The sequence below is a fragment of the Neodiprion virginianus genome, chromosome 5 (genome assembly GCF_021901495.1).
Source record: "Neodiprion virginianus isolate iyNeoVirg1 chromosome 5, iyNeoVirg1.1, whole genome shotgun sequence".
In the NCBI taxonomy this organism is placed as follows: Eukaryota; Metazoa; Arthropoda; class Insecta; order Hymenoptera; family Diprionidae; genus Neodiprion; species Neodiprion virginianus.
The window spans coordinates 25,798,115-25,816,573 of NC_060881.1; the positions used below are offsets into that span (position 1 = coordinate 25,798,115).

Sequence of the window (18,459 nt, forward strand, 5' to 3'; positions counted from 1 at the left end):
GGCGTACTTCTCAAGTTCTTGTTTTTATTGGTTGAGGTATTCGAGATTCACTTAAAACTAACTTGAAACTTTTGCAAATACATAATTGGATCTCTTTTAGAAACTCCGAGGTATACAGACCTGAAACAAATTAATTTATTGCAAAATTCGATAACTGGAGGAAAAAAAAATTTAGTTTACAGTGTTTCAGTTCACAGACAAGTTCATTTCAATTACGAACTTAATTGAGATATAGAATTTTTGTTGAATCACGTGACCGAAACTCTTCTTTCAGGAAACCAAACTAAAATATATAATAATCCAATTATTTGAATACAAGTTTAAAGGATTCAGCTGCATCGGTGTTACTTTCTGTCGATAAAAAGGAAACATTGTAAAGCTTTTTAGTACGTTGCATCACCTCTAGATATCGCCGCTAATCTATGAGGGATTTCTCGTGAAGAGAAATGTTAGAACAAAGATCTCATCCTCTTTGCTACAGAATGCCGAATGTCCAGGAGTAGCCGTGTTTAAGTTCCTTTGTCAATACGGACGGCCCGCTCAGCAAAAATCGTCAACTTGTAACAGAATTTTTATTTAACCAAAAATATGGATATACATCAAAAATCTTGAAAACCAGTGTTAACTGTCGAATAATTTATGTCCATACGGCCTTGGCCCATGGACCTCAAGGATTATGCCAGAGTTCTTATAGCGTTTTGTATCCGTTACAAACTTATAATGTCGTCATGATGCGGTTAGCAAAAAAGAAATAGTTCCTTGCGGCACGCACTGTGGCGTGAGACGTTTGAAGATCAAGAATAATACAAGTTAATACATATATATATATATATATATATATATATATATATATATATATATACACACACTTATATAAACGGGATTATTATTATTATAACTACAGTAAAGAACTCTATGGAGGCTTTCAAATATGTACAGAAATATCCATAAATTTCTCCGGTACATACGTACATAAGATAAAATCGGCTCCACTCTGTACCCTGGCAAATGTAATATTGACGTTACTTTCCAACCAGTGTCGTAACTAGACTTTACGGGCCCCAATGCGAAAAAACTTGAAGAATTCCCCCCCCCCTACCTAAAAAAAAAATATACGTAGCAGACGAGACAGTGACTGACCAAAATGTTGATGAAATTCGCTTAATTCCAATATAAAATATTGTTAAATTCATATTCAACGTAAAAAATTTTGAAGTTCGAGTCGCGTGGGCTCAATTCACGATACTTTTTTTTTTGCTGTGGAGTTATTGAGTTGATTTTGGTTGAGGGTCCACGTTGGAAAATAGTTTTAAAGAAAATTTTTTTTTTTTGGTACCTAGTTGGGGACCTCTTGAGTCAGGGGCCCCTCGCTACCGCATTGACATAACTTCGTCACTGTTTCCAACACCGATCTCGGCCCAAGGCTTGCATGCATGCACCGCTACGTGGGCCAACAGAATTTGTCCAATACAGGCACAATGGAGATTTCGTTTTTATAGTACATCCCTACCGGATATATACACGTGCATGACGTGCACGTATATGCACAGAGGGCAAAGGCGATCGAACCGCTGCAGCGCTGTGTGAAAGCGAATATATGCTAATATCAACATTAAGTAGGACCAGGAGATTGACCATCCGTACTGGGGAATTTGCAAAGCTATAAATGTATTAATCAAAATTCAAACGCAGATGTTAAAACAATGCGTGAGTTTCATGTCACGTATGCACATATTGTCTGCATATTTTATTGCTTTATCCGACTCCTGGAAAACCCTCAATAATTTCTTAAATACACGATTAAAGAACAACAAACACTGCTATACACGCATCTTTTCTCCTCACAGTTTATCTCTTCCAAAAGTTTCAGCGATATCAGTATTAGCTAGTCGTCCTGCAACAAAACTTACGATGAAATTCAGCCTTCACACGTAGTGCAGTACGTAAAGGTATGAGATGGGTCTATAGGCGCGATCAGTGCACATACGCATGAATAGGCTCTGTGTACGTATAATATAAGGTGGGAGAAAAGAGTCGCGTACTACTCTCATCGTCGGATATACACCAACCAAGTATACGTGGCTGTTGTCACGGTTTCTCCGGATCGCCTTTTACGGTGAATTAGGTAGGCACCTCCGTTCGAAGAAAATAAATCTTCAATTTATATGTATATGCGGGCATACGTTACATGATCTACTTATTGCGATCGGGAAATGGAAAAAGAGTCCCGAGTACGCCCAATACGATTAAAGTGCACAATGAATTTGTTATCAATTTAGACTTTATTTTTTTCTAACAATCTGAATTGGAAGCAGATATAGCAACCGATCCACTAGAATTCGATGCATCCAAATCGAAACCGCAAAGTTAGCAATGCGTCACGGTTATTACCAAGGTCCGTACATTCGTTGATGCATTTTCGTACACGCAGGTCACCGAAGGACTCCCTAATTCGTTCCCATTATACTGCAATAGTTACGTCACTGTCGCAGTTCGTCTCATAACAGGAGTGAACAAGCAGGTACCAAGTGTCGCCAGACCAAACTCGCTTTGGCGAGGACGCCTTCTCGTGAGCTCATCGCCATTTACGGTTCATGGGACGTGTGACGTCACTCGTCACTTAATATGTGCATATACACTTACACGCGCCACAGGCGCGTTAAAACGTGGCGATCGGCACCTGCTTCTGTTGGTTTCGATTATCGTAATCCGGTCACAAGTCTCATTATAGCTTATCTAATCTTTGTATATGCTTATACCTATGTTTGTACAAACATTACGTACATCGATACAACATGGGCTCAGGCGCCCGCATTGCCACGTGAACGCATACATTCGCATAAATTGCGGCTGATGTTACATTTTTCCGTCGTTGTTTAAACACTATAATTTTATACTTATATGTCATCTGTGTTTTTTTTCTGTGCTAGCCCTTTTTTTCATTGTGCTATTTTTTTTTTTTTTTTGTCTTTTGTTTACCGAACGTATATGTATAGACGAATTATTGTTTAGGCGTTGGGTAGGAATGAATGAATGGATATGCTGAATGCTTCAGCAGCAGGAACCATCAACGGACGTAAAAGGCTCCGACTTCTAAAGTATCACCCACGTTTGGTACACCTACAGGCATATTATCTACCTACAGTTGAGAATGGTTTTTGTATTCTATACCTACATATATTAACGCAGAGTTCAATTTTCAGAATTTTCAGGATTATAAATATAGCAATATCTTCAATACAAAAACATAGAACTTTACATAGATACACAGGTACAATGGATGTGATTAGTGACGTATAAACCGATAGGATTACACTCGATATACTTAAGCGCGTGCTTTGATTAATTTGAACAATTTTAATTTCAGTGAAACTTTCTTGGCAATTCTTTTTCATTTATTTGTACATGAACTATGCCTGCAGCGAGGCGTGGTATAATATGCACGTTGGCAGTAACGGACAGAGGGCAATGCACTCGACATGACTTAGAATACCATGGTTATTTGTATTTCAAACACGTTGTAGCGTCGACAGATGATTGCAAGAGATCATTAATTGACAATTTATTAGTCGCGCAGGTATACACGCAATATGAGATTAATGACAGAAATTTAGTAGCATTTTGGAATAGGTAGGAGAAGTCCGCAGCATCCAGGTTTGAAGTCCCCAAAACGACGGGGGCACCCGCGAAACAAAGAAACGACGAGAAGCATCCCCCAAAGCTAACCTATAAATACAAGAGCCCACATGTCGAGTCTGGTTGGAATAAACGACCGCTGGACGACAGAACGCGTACGCTAAGGTTCTACAATCCTACGCTACGTGTATTATAATGTAACGGATCCGCTATGCTTACAAAACACGAATGCATATAGATTGCAGGTCGAGAAAAATGAAACTGAATCATTTGAATCGTTTTTAGTCAGGGTTATAAAGCAACAAATGATAATCTCAGCGTTTAGCATTAATTTATTACACTAGGTACACGTTTAACAATAGTTTGAAGCCAAGGCTATTACTTGTTAGACTGCAATATACATATTAAAGCAAATAATCGATGGGCGCAATGAGGCGTGCGCGCATTTTAACGCCAGAGTACAAGATTTTGATGGAATAGGTAGTTCGGCTCTAAACTTGTTTAAAACTCGAATTTACTGTCTGGACATCAGCTTCTAGCAGCCGGCATAATACCTCGACCGAAATCTTATTTCTATTTAACGTCTCGACGAATGATTAGACCGATATTTGTGGAAAGGGTGCTAGCTTGCTGTGTAGCACCGATCGTGGAGTTGGTCGTTTATCCGTACGAGGAATGAAATTCAGAGGGTCGAAATATAGTCCGTAAGCATCGCAGCGTGAATTCTAAAGGCGATGACTCGGCTCCTCGTGTCGAGAGGACCAATGGGCGCGGAGGCTGACGCGTCTATAAAACCCCGTGATCACCGGTCGGCGGCGCCATAACCGCTACATCGTTTAGAGGAGCTCCATCGCCAGCTTCCTTGGAAACGAACAAAGCCTTACGAGTTAATTTTCGTCGTATATCAGTGACTCGTGTTCAACACTTCAAAATGGTAAGCATATTAGTGAATTGCCCAAGTACTATCGTCAACTTAACAGTTGAAAAATGCCGCTTCGTCGACCGGCTAAATGCACTCAGATGCAACGGTCACCGCGGATTTACTCAAGGGCGTCCCGACGCGCGTGGCGTAGAACGTCGCGTAAGACTTCTCAGCAATGAGACTAACTCAAAGCAATCGGAATTTTTCGAAACTTTGCAGAATCGGGGAAACGATAAATCACGCCAATAGCTGAAAAATTTCTCTGCCTTGTAGTTTTTATTCTGTTGCTGGGCAGATATTCGTGTCGCGTGAACCGGCGGACTACTTTCACGCGCGCAACAGCCCGGCCTCGATGACGCGGTCAGTATGTGTCTCGGTCGCAATTCATCGAGAATATGACGTGATCAATTTGTTCTTTGAATCATGGATTTTTCGAGAAAGTAGGTAGTCAGCCACGTTCGTAATTCTATAGTTTGGAGGTTGCGGATCGCGGTTTTTCGCCGGGACACGAAATGGCCGCCGCCAGCCGGCAGATTGCTACGTCTTCTCGGTGCTCCAGCAAACCTATTAGCCGTGATATCTTTGCTGAACTGGAAAATTTATCTTGCAATGGCTTTAGCGTATTCATTATGTTATTAATATCGGCATCATTTTATTTTTCAGCGTGAGTGCATCTCTATCCACGTTGGACAGGCTGGAGTCCAGATTGGTAATGCCTGCTGGGAACTCTACTGCCTTGAGCATGGAATTCAGCCTGACGGACAAATGCCGTCTGACAAACTTCTCGGAGCTGGGGACGACAGTTTCAATACATTCTTCAGCGAGACTGGTGCTGGCAAACACGTGCCCAGGGCCGTATTTGTCGACCTGGAACCCACCGTTGTTGGTACGTTTCGGTTTTACAATTTAATAAAGGAATCATTTTGCAAGAGGAAAACTCGGAGAAAAGGAGCAGATTTCTCCATATTTAAATCGAGATTGGCATGTTGATTGTACTTTGTTATGCATTGGGTTTGTGCAGTTCATTTCCAATAGTTATAAACAAAACAGAACATGCACATTGCACTTGAAATATCGCGATAATCATTTTTATTCACGATATTTTATCAATTATGCGTTTTACCTAATTCTAATTTTTCGGCGATATTGTGAAAGGTTTCTTTTTATCATCTCCGTTTGTGGGCTAGTTGTTTAGAGGCGCTTAATAAATTCATATTTATTGAAAAAAATTCGAATATATTGTAACAATCTTTTATTTTTGCAGATGAAGTACGAACGGGAACATACCGTCAGCTCTTCCACCCTGAACAGCTGATCACTGGAAAGGAGGATGCCGCGAACAACTACGCACGTGGGCACTACACCATTGGCAAAGAAATTGTCGACCTTGTGTTGGACCGCGTTCGCAAATTGGCTGACCAATGCACTGGGCTACAAGGATTTCTGATCTTCCACTCGTTCGGTGGAGGAACTGGATCTGGTTTCACCTCTCTTCTTATGGAACGTCTGTCCGTCGACTACGGAAAGAAATCTAAGCTCGAATTTGCCATCTATCCAGCCCCTCAGGTTTCCACCGCTGTTGTTGAGCCATACAACTCAATTTTAACGACCCATACGACTCTCGAACATTCGGACTGCGCTTTTATGGTTGACAACGAGGCTATTTATGATATCTGCCGCCGAAACCTCGATATCGAGAGGCCAACGTACACAAACTTGAACAGGCTTATCGGACAGATCGTATCCTCTATCACCGCATCCCTGAGATTCGATGGTGCTTTGAACGTCGACCTTACCGAATTCCAGACCAACTTGGTGCCTTATCCTCGTATTCACTTCCCTCTGGTCACTTACGCTCCAGTCATTTCAGCCGAAAAAGCATATCATGAGCAGCTGTCCGTAGCCGAGATTACCAATGCCTGTTTCGAACCAGCTAACCAGATGGTCAAGTGCGACCCTCGTCACGGCAAATACATGGCTTGCTGCATGCTGTACAGAGGCGATGTAGTCCCGAAAGACGTAAACGCGGCCATTGCCACTATCAAGACCAAGCGCACGATTCAATTCGTCGACTGGTGTCCCACCGGTTTCAAGGTCGGCATCAACTACCAGCCCCCAACCGTCGTTCCGGGTGGTGACTTGGCCAAGGTGCAACGTGCCGTCTGCATGTTGTCCAACACCACGGCCATCGCCGAGGCCTGGGCTCGTCTTGACCACAAGTTCGACCTGATGTACGCCAAGCGTGCCTTCGTCCACTGGTACGTCGGCGAGGGTATGGAGGAGGGTGAGTTCTCCGAGGCACGTGAGGACCTCGCCGCTCTTGAGAAGGACTACGAAGAAGTCGGCATGGACTCGGTTGAAGGCGAAGGCGAGGCAGCTGAGGAATACTAGACAAGATTTCCACGTATTCCAGCTCATATGCATATTCTGTTATAAAATCTGATTTTTTTTATATTCATCCGCAACTATAAGTCTGAATATCAGTCCCAGATGTCCAATTCTGTTGTCATTAAATTTCTGTCTACTGTTTTCAATAAAACAGCACTTTTATTTTCCTACATTATTCACGTATTATTTCGTAATCCTAATCCTTTCACCCCGCTTCATTCAGTTGCCCTTCCTCGAAAGCTAAAGTGTTATTCATGATTCAAGATTATCCGGGCGTAAGTCTTTCCCTCTAGAATAGCTGCTACATTAATATCTTCAAAATGCAGCAGTGACTGCAGTTCATTTGCTCAAATCCGACCCAGAAATCTAGATTGGCTAATAATCTTCTCCAATATCAGTACCGTATGTATTGAAAAGTTTTACATCTGGGCGTTTCTCAAGAAAAAAACCACGAATCAAATTTCGCAATAAAAATTACGCGTTTTCCAGAATATTACGCAACTTGAAACACCGTTTGCCCTTTTGTGGAGGTAAAATACGTAAATGTACAGCTGTGCGAGGCTACGCGATCGTACTTCTGCGTTCACATCTTCTGATTTCTAAGTTACAATCGTCAAACCGTTGGTAACAGTTACTAATCATGATTGTGCATCGGTTCACTCCTTCCTCGTTTTACGTGATATTTATAACGAGCGTCATGAGTTATGTTCGCTGACTTCATTGAAAACCGCAGCATTTCAATCTCTAATCTTGAAGCTGATGTATGTGCAGTTCTATCGGTATTCACGAAGATATCAACATACGGCAGATAATATGAGCACAGTTTAAATGGGTGTAGAGCTTTCAATTTCAATCGATTTTACTCAGTATGTGGAGAATAAATATGTCCGTATGTATCTACCTATGTAGGCGCGTTCAATTAGTTCATTGCAACTAGCGTGGGTTTGACATGATATCTAGATCCAAATACCAACGGCCAAGTGAATGAGACAGGGATCATTTGAATAGCTAATTTTAAAGCTGACGTGTCGATTATTCTATCCTTATATAGGTATGAGGCGATTGTCTCACAAACCACTGTTAATTCGACTCGTCGGTAAATACGTGCAACGAATAGTAGGTAATCGGCATAGATACCCTAGAATTAGGCATTATGTAAAAAATTTCGGCGTAAGTGATCCTCAAATACATGACCGTCTGTCGAATATTATTTGAAATAATGGCCCGCGGTTAGGGCGGGGTGATTTCTAGTTATGTTTCTCGACGTTCGAAACAACGTGCCATGTGATCTCGTTGAGCCAATCAGAGCTCGCTTCGAGACGGTAGAACCAAGACGATAAAACGGTCGCGCTTTCTCGGATGCCGCCACATCTCCGTCATCATTGTTCAGACCAGCTTCATCGCCAGCTGCTCTAAACCATTTTAAAATCTACAGTGCCACCAGCAGTCGTTAGCAAGTTCTCACGACTTCTTCTTTCGATACTTCGATAAACTAAATTATCAACTTTCCAAGATGGTAAGTAGAGTAGCCTAATTACATATATTTACACTGAAGTGCGTACATACGTATGCGTATCATCCGCGGCCGCACGCACTTCACGATCTGATCTCCAGAAATCGGATAGCCGGGCGATATCGATCAGGCCTCTTATTTTGGCCTGGATTATTTTCCAAGCGAAGCGAACGTGTATATAGCCAAATAGTGTACATGCCGTAATAAAATTGTATGGAACGAAAGAAATGTGAACAAAAGTTAAGAGCTGTATCAAATTATTATCGTAACGTTTTTCCAATCTACTGACTGCTGGACACTCACTGATTGTGTGATTTATCATCGGAAATGAGCGGTTCTTATTTTTTACTCATAGGGTTTTCAATAACATCATTTCTCTACCCGTGCGATTCTAATTCCGGTTTAATATGGACTTAAAATTCTAGCCAAGCGTATGAACGGCTTATGGTAATCCGTCGACAGCGCTCGCCAGGTAGAAGTTTTGTCAAGGTGAGACAGAGGTGTGACGCGGCCATTTGCCCGGGCGGACGTCTTTCGTTCTTTTTCCTAACGGTATTCGATGGCGAGTTGCGCGAAAGGGGGTTACGTCTCCTGTTCTATACTATAAGCATACTCGTACCAAAAATTCATTTCAACCATTACCTTTCGTAGCTTTTAAATCATATCAACGGTTAGGTTAGTTTTCAATTGTTTTCTCTAGATAATGTGTTGAATCGTCCAAGTCGGTACAAAACACTCTTGATTACCATTACCTTTGTTTATTTTTTTTTCAATACGTTGAGTTGATCCGTCTAAACTGACTAAAGGCAACGCTAAAGGTGCAGTTTCTTAACCCCTGATACGCAATGAGGGTAAAATCGCCCCTCCCCCCCCCCCATCTTGTACTCTTGAAGCAGACTGTACGGATTGAACCCCTTCACCGTTCATTCTTACTTGTTTACTTTAATTTAATTACTTTCATAATAAAACCATTTTCTGCGGAATTATATTTACTTTGATTAAAAAAAAAAATGTCGCTAGCTTTATTAGAAGCTGAGATATTTCAAATTAATTTGCAGTGGGTATTTTTTACACTCATTGATACGAGAGGTATACAATTCGGATGTTTACCTGTCAGGAGTTAAATTGTGCTCAACGCAGGCTTGACATTGATATATGGAGTATTTTTTTCCGAATAAATGTTCGAAGTTTACAATGAAAGGCGTTTTGATTAATATTACTGTACTCTTGTAACTGTTGTATTTCTTGTAACTGTTATATGAATTTTTTTTTTCCATAAATCACCCCATACCAATATTTATGTATTAATTTTTTGCAGCGTGAGTGTATTTCAATCCACGTTGGACAAGCCGGAGTCCAAATTGGTAATGCCTGTTGGGAACTTTACTGCCTTGAGCATGGAATTCAGCCTGATGGGCAGATGCCGTCCGACAAATTGCTGGGAGCTGTGGACGACAGTTTTAACACTTTCTTTAGTGAGACCGGAGCCGGTAAACACGTACCGAGGGCCGTGTTCGTTGACCTGGAACCGACCGTTGTCGGTATGTCCGGATTTGACTTAGATATTTGAAATATGTTTATAGGAATATGGAAATATAGTAAAATATGTAGAAAGGATACAATAGGATATAACAGTACTATAGGAAGTATGAAAAACCAGCTGTAAAATCAACATTTTTCGCGGAACTTTTCATCACCGAACAAACCAATCCAAATTTTAATATCTATCATTTGAATATAAAGTCCGATAAATTTCGGATTTTTTTATTGAGCCGTTTTTAAGATTATCGCGAGTTTGTGGTAAAAGACAGATAGACAGAAATCTTCAAAAAAAAAACTGTTTTTCGAATACTAGAGGCCTGAAAACGTTGATCCGTTGAAATTAGAATACGTCATTTTCAATCGAAAACAACACATTTCTCACAATACGATTAGGTGACGAAAACTGAAACGGATGCAACCTTTTGTTTGTATCATTAGATTTTATAGTCTTGAATCATTATTAAAAAACAAGAAATCGATGTATAGTATAGGTAAGAAGTTCAAAATCTTTGTATCGATAGAATTGTTCTTGTTATATTAAAAATATAATTAATTATGTATTTTATTTGCAATTGTAGACGAAGTACGAACTGGAACTTACCGTCAGTTGTTCCATCCTGAACAGTTGATCACTGGTAAGGAGGATGCTGCGAACAACTATGCTCGTGGTCACTACACCATAGGTAAAGAGATTGTCGATCTGGTGCTGGACCGCATCCGGAAGTTGGCCGACCAATGCACGGGACTGCAAGGATTTCTAATTTTCCACTCATTCGGAGGAGGCACCGGATCAGGTTTTACTTCCCTACTTATGGAGCGACTTTCCGTCGATTACGGAAAGAAGTCGAAGCTGGAATTCGCCATCTACCCCGCCCCACAGGTTTCCACCGCTGTCGTTGAGCCATACAACTCGATCCTGACCACGCATACAACCCTTGAGCACTCTGACTGCGCATTCATGGTTGACAACGAGGCCATTTATGATATCTGCCGCCGAAATCTGGACATTGAGAGGCCGACATACACAAACCTGAACAGACTTATCGGCCAGATTGTATCCTCCATCACCGCTTCCCTGAGATTCGACGGTGCCCTGAACGTCGACCTTACCGAGTTCCAGACCAACTTGGTGCCCTACCCTCGTATCCACTTCCCACTGGTCACTTACGCTCCGGTCATCTCCGCCGAAAAGGCATACCACGAACAGTTGTCCGTTGGGGAGATTACCAACGCTTGTTTCGAGCCAGCTAACCAGATGGTCAAGTGCGACCCTCGTCACGGCAAATACATGGCTTGCTGCATGTTGTACAGAGGCGATGTAGTCCCGAAAGACGTAAACGCGGCCATTGCCACTATCAAGACCAAGCGCACGATTCAATTCGTCGACTGGTGTCCCACCGGTTTCAAGGTCGGCATCAACTACCAGCCCCCAACCGTCGTTCCGGGTGGTGACTTGGCCAAGGTGCAACGTGCCGTCTGCATGTTGTCCAACACCACGGCCATCGCCGAGGCCTGGGCTCGTCTTGACCACAAGTTCGACCTGATGTACGCCAAGCGTGCCTTCGTCCACTGGTACGTCGGCGAGGGTATGGAGGAGGGCGAGTTCTCCGAGGCACGTGAGGACCTCGCCGCTCTTGAGAAGGACTACGAAGAGGTCGGCATGGACTCCGTTGATGCCGAAGGCGATGGAGCCGAAGAATACTAAACACGACTATTTAAAACAGTCTGAAAAATATACCGTACTGCAATATTAAATATAATCTGATTTCATTCCACAACTCCTATTTTGAAAATAAATTGTTATATGATTTTCCCTTTAAACTGTAAATATTTTCTCGTTGAATTTTACCCTCTCGCATCACGTTCAAGCAACTAAAATCCCCCCCAGTGTGCATGTACTACCGAACCAGATTATCCACCTGTCCATGTGGGTTATTCCGTCAACCGTCTAAAGTAACCCGACTATAATAATTATACAAATATCAGATTCCTCATTTTATTTTTAATATTTCCAATCATAAACACTGGTTTGTCCTGTATGCAACGTATCCTGAAGGCAGTTGAAACCTTTGTCTGGTACAAAACCTGTTGCGCAGTAATCGAGCTTACATTATTCGCCTTACACCATGTTACATGTGTTCCGCGGCATCGCGAAGGGTTAGTTGATATTTACTACCGCATCGATTCCTCCCCCTTGCTTTACACAATCAGTTAAAACATTGGTTTTAGTTTCCTGTTGGTTCTACCGTTTTCACCCGAACGTCATGCTCTTTTAATATTCAGAATATTAATCCTTCGTAACAGACTTCACGAATCTAGAACACAGCATTTCGGGGTCGATCGTTCGATTGACGAAATTTGTGTTTAATCGATATATCTGCTGTAGTAAATCTTTCAGCCTCGCACTACGAATACCTAATTCTAATACATATAAAATTTATTCAAATCAAATCCATCGATGTTTCAAAAATTACTCGATATCAAACCCTGGCGATCAGGGTATCGCGTCCGGTGTTCGATGTACAACGTACTTACGTAACATATGTATCAATGCAGGGTGGAGAGAGAAAACCGCTAGCCCAACTGGCGATAACGATCTATTAATAAAATTTGTCGGGTGATTTTCAAATAGCCTAAATACGCGTAGGTTTTAAACGCGTGCAGTCTGCAGACGAACGTAAGTTTTCGTAGCGAGATTGCTGCAGGAAATTGCCTCCTTCATGTCGTTAATCAATCTACTTAGGTTGTACTCTGTTAGCTACGTTTCCAATAACTTAAAACTGGTGTTCTCCACTGATACAGAGAGTAAGTGTATTGAAGTAGAAACTTATCGGATGCGATCTTTGATCGAGCGCACTTGACATTGTAGGTGAATAGAATTGACAGATTACGGTTTTTTCTCTGCAGGCGCAACGAGCATTGTAGATTGAATAAAGCCAGATGTTTTTAGCCTAATTTGTATTGAATTTGCGAATTGGCAGTTAGCATTTTAATATTAGAATGCAAAACAATTGGTCAAATATCAATTTTTCAAAGAGACAGTCGCGGTGTTTATAGCCATAATGTGTAGTATTACGCAGAGAAGCACATCGATTATGAGGACCTCCACGTGTATAAGTTTTCTGCGTTTAACTTTCAAATATGGATACCTATGCACAAACGAATATCGACTTTATACACCGTGGATATCCGTACTGCGGATATTCAGACATGACGCTGCCTACCCCAACACCTACATAGGGAGCTCGATATTATAACGTGCAGTCAGCGGTATGCCTCTGGGTTCAGTAAAATCTTACCGTCCAATCGGAGAATGAAATGAGATTTAACCCGTTGCGGCATGGCGTCTCATATATGAGATACCTTTTTTGAATCGGTTACTCAACACTTATATTCAATTTTTAAGATATCGCTATAATTTTTTTATTTTTTTTTGCATAATTGGACTTCTAGAATGTCAATGTTCATGTTTTAAGAGGGATTATGATAATTCTGTGAATATAGTGAGCGCTATAAATAAACAAAGTATTGAAAATGCCTGTTTTTACAGAATAAATGTAATTGTTGGAAGGTTATGGAGACCAAAAAAGTGGAACTCTGTAATCTAGGGTTTTTGGGGTCGCTGAAAACGAATCCAACGTTAGAATTTTTAAATTCAGGATGCCGGATCCAATACCGTGGACTGAGAATATAAAAATTGATCCCATTAGCTCATATTAGATTCGCCATTTTGAATCTTGAAAATTTCTCAGATATTTTTTATATCAACGACCTTGAGAACCCTTATATACCCAGTTTCAAGTAATTTGACTACAAGGAAAAATGTATGCTTCAAAGGATTGAATCAGAGTGGGATCCGGGTTAAATTTTTTTGCCGTGATCATTTTTGTTGATGCTGTGAATGAACAATTATGAAACATGGTCTGTGACTGAAATTTCTGAACCACATGGTACATTATGTCTCGCAATCGAATAATCAAGAAACGAGAGAAAATCGTCGTCAAGCTCACATGCCTATTCTTGGTCTTCGTCGTCTGGGTTGGATCATCACTTATCTGTAACAAAAACGTTAAGTAATATTTACGGCCACTCCAAGATACGCGTGATCGCACCCATACTCAGTACCGTAACAAGACATTTTTACGATAATGTTAAGTGCTCGGCATTTTTCAGCCTACGGACGAAATATGAAAATGAGGAGAGCAGAGAAAGAAAACAACCGTCGAAATTCTCGACATTTTACGTTGGTTCAAAAGTTTTGTAATAATCCATAAACCCGTATACCTTGAACGTTGATGGAAGAATATCACAGGGGTTCTAAAACGTGAAGAATCCTAATTCAACTGATAATATGCATTTCCTAATCGAAAGAATTATTTTTTATTCAATTTCTCCTCGGCGTCGACTGGGGTAATTACTTTATTTTTTGAAAAACCGACTGGGGATGCCCAAGGCGGGGTACGTCATTGCCAAGAAGCCATCCTAGCGAGACACCCCGTATGAGAATGAGCGGATTATTGATCGGACAGGATGTATGAGTCAGAGCGCCCGCGCCCATCGTCGCATGGTTTGTCCGGATGGTAGGGTGACCGGAGTATATATTGCGGCTGGGTGTGCCGGCGGGGTGCTTCTTTCACGAGTGCTCGAAACCTGCAGAGTTTAGGGAAGCTCCATCGCCAGCTTCGTCTGAACCTCTTATTTCACCTCATTGTAATACACGTACTGCGACTTACCGCGAACAATCAAAATGGTAAGTTTCTTTCAAAAAAATTACAACTTTTTTCTCAATTTCGTTTCACTTCTATGTATTTAGTTAGCAGTCATTGCGCATACGACTGTTTTTGGAAATTCACCTTGCTGTGCATTGTGGAACTTTGAGTAACTTGAGGCGCTAGATTGTGGTTCATGTAATTTTGAACGAGCCTTCCTGATCTGACAGGGGTTGGAGCGTTTTTGATGAAAAATCGTATGAATTAAGTTCATTCCATTCAATATTTGATCTACCTTGTATAAAGGGAACTTTGGATCGAAAGCCTAGTTTTCTTTTTGGATATGATTCAATATTTTTATGGCTGTAGCTGTTACTTCCAGAGAGAGACTGATCCGGCGCGACGGAATTTTCGAGGGCATTGATGGCAAAACTTTAATGGGAGTTCTTCCTGCTCTTTACTAATAAAATAAAGATGTCTTATCGTGTCGTTTGTTCGTGCAATTTCTAGCGTGAGTGCATCTCCATCCACGTTGGACAGGCTGGTGTTCAGATTGGCAATGCGTGTTGGGAGCTCTACTGCCTTGAGCATGGTATTCAGCCCGATGGACAGATGCCATCTGACAAAACCATCGGCGGGGGGGATGACAGTTTCAACACCTTTTTCAGCGAGACTGGCGCTGGCAAACACGTTCCCAGGGCGGTGTTCATTGATTTAGAGCCAACAGTTGTGGGTAAGTCCAATGTGTAGCTGCAGGCCTGAGGCACGAGCAAAGTTTGCGTATAGCGTAATGAAATGCATAAAGTTGTATGGGAATATTGCGGATGGTGATGCGCCAGTGGAAACATTCAGGCAGCGGTCGTTTGTACGGCTGGTATAAAACGTAATAATTAACAGCGGATCAATCAAAATCAATCTGACATTGAAAGTCCGAGTAATTTATAGGATGTGTTACTTCGTGTAGTATATATTCTGCATATACAAGTAGTAAGCCTAATAACCGGATGAGTTTCGATGTAGTAAGCTCGGCATATTAAAGACACTATTGTGTTTTTCGTAGACGAGGTTCGAACCGGGACATACCGCCAACTCTTCCATCCAGAGCAGTTAATCACTGGGAAAGAGGATGCAGCCAACAACTATGCACGTGGTCACTACACCATCGGCAAGGAGATCGTCGATCTGGTGCTGGACCGCATCCGGAAACTGGCCGACCAATGCACCGGACTACAGGGATTCCTGATCTTCCACTCGTTCGGAGGAGGCACAGGATCCGGATTCACTTCTCTTCTCATGGAACGGCTCTCCGTCGATTATGGAAAGAAATCGAAGCTGGAATTCGCAATCTACCCAGCACCCCAGGTTTCCACCGCCGTCGTCGAGCCGTACAACTCGATCCTGACAACCCATACAACCCTCGAGCACTCCGATTGCGCCTTCATGGTCGACAACGAGGCCATTTATGATATCTGCCGCCGAAATCTGGACATTGAGAGGCCAACATACACAAACCTGAACAGACTCATCGGCCAGATTGTATCCTCCATCACCGCCTCCCTAAGATTCGACGGTGCTCTAAACGTCGACCTTACTGAGTTCCAGACCAACTTGGTGCCCTACCCTCGTATCCACTTCCCACTGGTCACTTACGCACCCGTCATCTCTGCAGAGAAGGCGTACCACGAGCAGCTGTCTGTCGGAGAAATCACCAACGCTTGTTTCGAGCCAGCTAACCAAATGGTCAAGTGTGACCCCCGTCATGGCAAATACATGGCCTGCTGCATGTTGTACAGAGGTGATGTAGTTCCAAAAGACGTCAATGCCGCCATCGCCACCATTAAGACCAAACGATCAATTCAGTTCGTCGACTGGTGTCCCACCGGTTTCAAGGTCGGCATTAACTACCAGCCCCCAACCGTCGTTCCCGGTGGTGACTTGGCCAAGGTGCAACGTGCCGTCTGCATGTTGTCCAACACCACGGCCATCGCCGAGGCATGGGCTCGTCTTGACCACAAGTTCGATCTGATGTACGCCAAGCGCGCTTTTGTCCACTGGTACGTCGGCGAGGGTATGGAGGAGGGTGAATTCTCAGAGGCTCGTGAGGATCTTGCAGCCCTTGAGAAGGACTACGAAGAGGTCGGCATGGACTCCGCCGAGGGAGAGGGCGAAGGAGCAGAAGAATTCTAAACCTGCAGCTAATTCTTGAGAATTTACCAAAAGTTGAGCGCTGCATCTGTATCACAGTCTTTATTCTGCACGATAAAAATCTCGTTGGTAACGTCTTACGACGAAACTCAAGCTATCTTTTCTAACTCGTGTAACGCTGAAAAACATTGATGGAAATAAAACCAATTCTAACCCAATTCAAACACTATCAATAATTTTTTACTGCCTCATCTATTACATCCTCTAGCTACAGATGAAGAGTTTTCATTGGGACCTTCTACACCATTCCAATTTTTAGGTATTATAGCTACGTAAATGTATAACTTAAAATAATATCTGTGTGTTATATACCTACGATAAATAAGCTGAACAAACTGACGTAATACCTCCCCGTTTCCATTAAAGGTTATTAAAGGAACGCAAATAATACAATCTTGTAATTATTAAATTTCATGCATATACATAAGAGCTGCTCACAGTTGATACTTTAGCTCTAGAGATTCGTGGAAGTGAAGCCACGGAATTTTTACTTACACACTCGTATCTTCCGGTCATGCTTACGCCACTGTAAATCATACACGTGAAATGCAATGAGTGTAAAATATATGGTCGCCGTCAGCTCAGTACGCGTGATCGTTCACTCCAAACACGGCAAGTCGACCATATCCGTGGGCAGAGCTATAAATCGGGATGACGCAATTTATGTTTATTTGGAAGGTGGACGTTCCTGATTTCGAGCCATCCATGCATTCGCAATGACGATACAAATTCATCCCTATAATTCAATTCCAATTTAAAACGCAGGAATATCGCCAGCGCTGAACAAAATCAAGTTGGATCAACGTTGATTGAATATTCGAATACTCCAAAACTGGAAAAACATAACACAAGCCATCTATCATACACATAATGGAGAATGGTCACGCCAGTGTATCTTCAAGGTTATGTAGGATTTTAGGCGACCATTTTTAATTGGTTAATTAGTTCAGCCTGGTTCAACAGTACAATCGCGCACTCGGATTAGCAACATCGACAACAGGAATGTAAGTCGTGTTGTATACGATCAGGCGAGGCACGTAACACTGCTCGGAAACGCTCGATACTGAAGTTAATCGTTACAAAGCACTCTCTTCTCTCACAATACACCCATCATGATAATGACGCTGTGGTAATTTTGAGTGTAGAAAGTACCAAAGGCCAAAGACATTGTTGGGAATTTAACTAGGCTCATTCGTTATTCGACAATATCAAAACGTTCGAATACCTTTTAGATGAGAAAACGTATCGGTTTAACAGTTTTAAATTGAGTCCAACCCGATAAAAGACGCTTGAATTAGTTATTACTGCTGATGTATCAATGAAAAAACTTTGTGAAAAATTATACTTGGGAAATGAAATAAAATAAAGTATATGTAGCATTATTCAACCACCCAAAGATAATGTGAGACTCTCTTTGAGATGTGCTTCTTTAATTTCATTTCACACGATAAAAGCAGGCTTAAACCGTTACGAGATAGCAGCTTCCTGGTAAATTAATATCGCCGGTTTCCTGTTAGAATGGAACGTGTTGTATCTGTAGGTAT

The 18,459-nt window shown here is 41.9% G+C and overlaps 3 protein-coding genes across 3 annotated transcripts; all 3 read left to right on the forward strand.

The window, feature by feature from the left end:
- The first annotated feature begins 4,412 nt into the window (after positions 1-4,412).
- Positions 4,413-7,121, forward strand: LOC124306299 (tubulin alpha-1 chain-like). The gene is made up of 3 exons (XM_046766833.1): positions 4,413-4,570; positions 5,222-5,444; positions 5,823-7,121. Exons 1-3 carry the CDS (start codon positions 4,568-4,570, stop codon positions 6,947-6,949), a joined length of 1,353 nt encoding a protein of 450 aa, XP_046622789.1. The 5' UTR covers positions 4,413-4,567; the 3' UTR covers positions 6,950-7,121.
- Positions 7,122-8,302: 1,181 nt separating this feature from the next.
- LOC124306300 (tubulin alpha-1 chain-like) lies at positions 8,303-11,822 on the forward strand. The gene is made up of 3 exons (XM_046766834.1): positions 8,303-8,462; positions 9,778-10,000; positions 10,580-11,822. The coding sequence occupies exons 1-3, from the start codon at positions 8,460-8,462 to the stop codon at positions 11,704-11,706; spliced, it is 1,353 nt and encodes a 450-aa protein (XP_046622790.1). The 5' UTR covers positions 8,303-8,459; the 3' UTR covers positions 11,707-11,822.
- Positions 11,823-14,595: 2,773 nt separating this feature from the next.
- LOC124304575 (tubulin alpha-1 chain-like) lies at positions 14,596-17,073 on the forward strand. The gene is made up of 3 exons (XM_046762976.1): positions 14,596-14,751; positions 15,221-15,443; positions 15,771-17,073. The coding sequence occupies exons 1-3, from the start codon at positions 14,749-14,751 to the stop codon at positions 16,895-16,897; spliced, it is 1,353 nt and encodes a 450-aa protein (XP_046618932.1). The 5' UTR covers positions 14,596-14,748; the 3' UTR covers positions 16,898-17,073.
- The last annotated feature ends 1,386 nt before the right edge of the window (positions 17,074-18,459 follow it).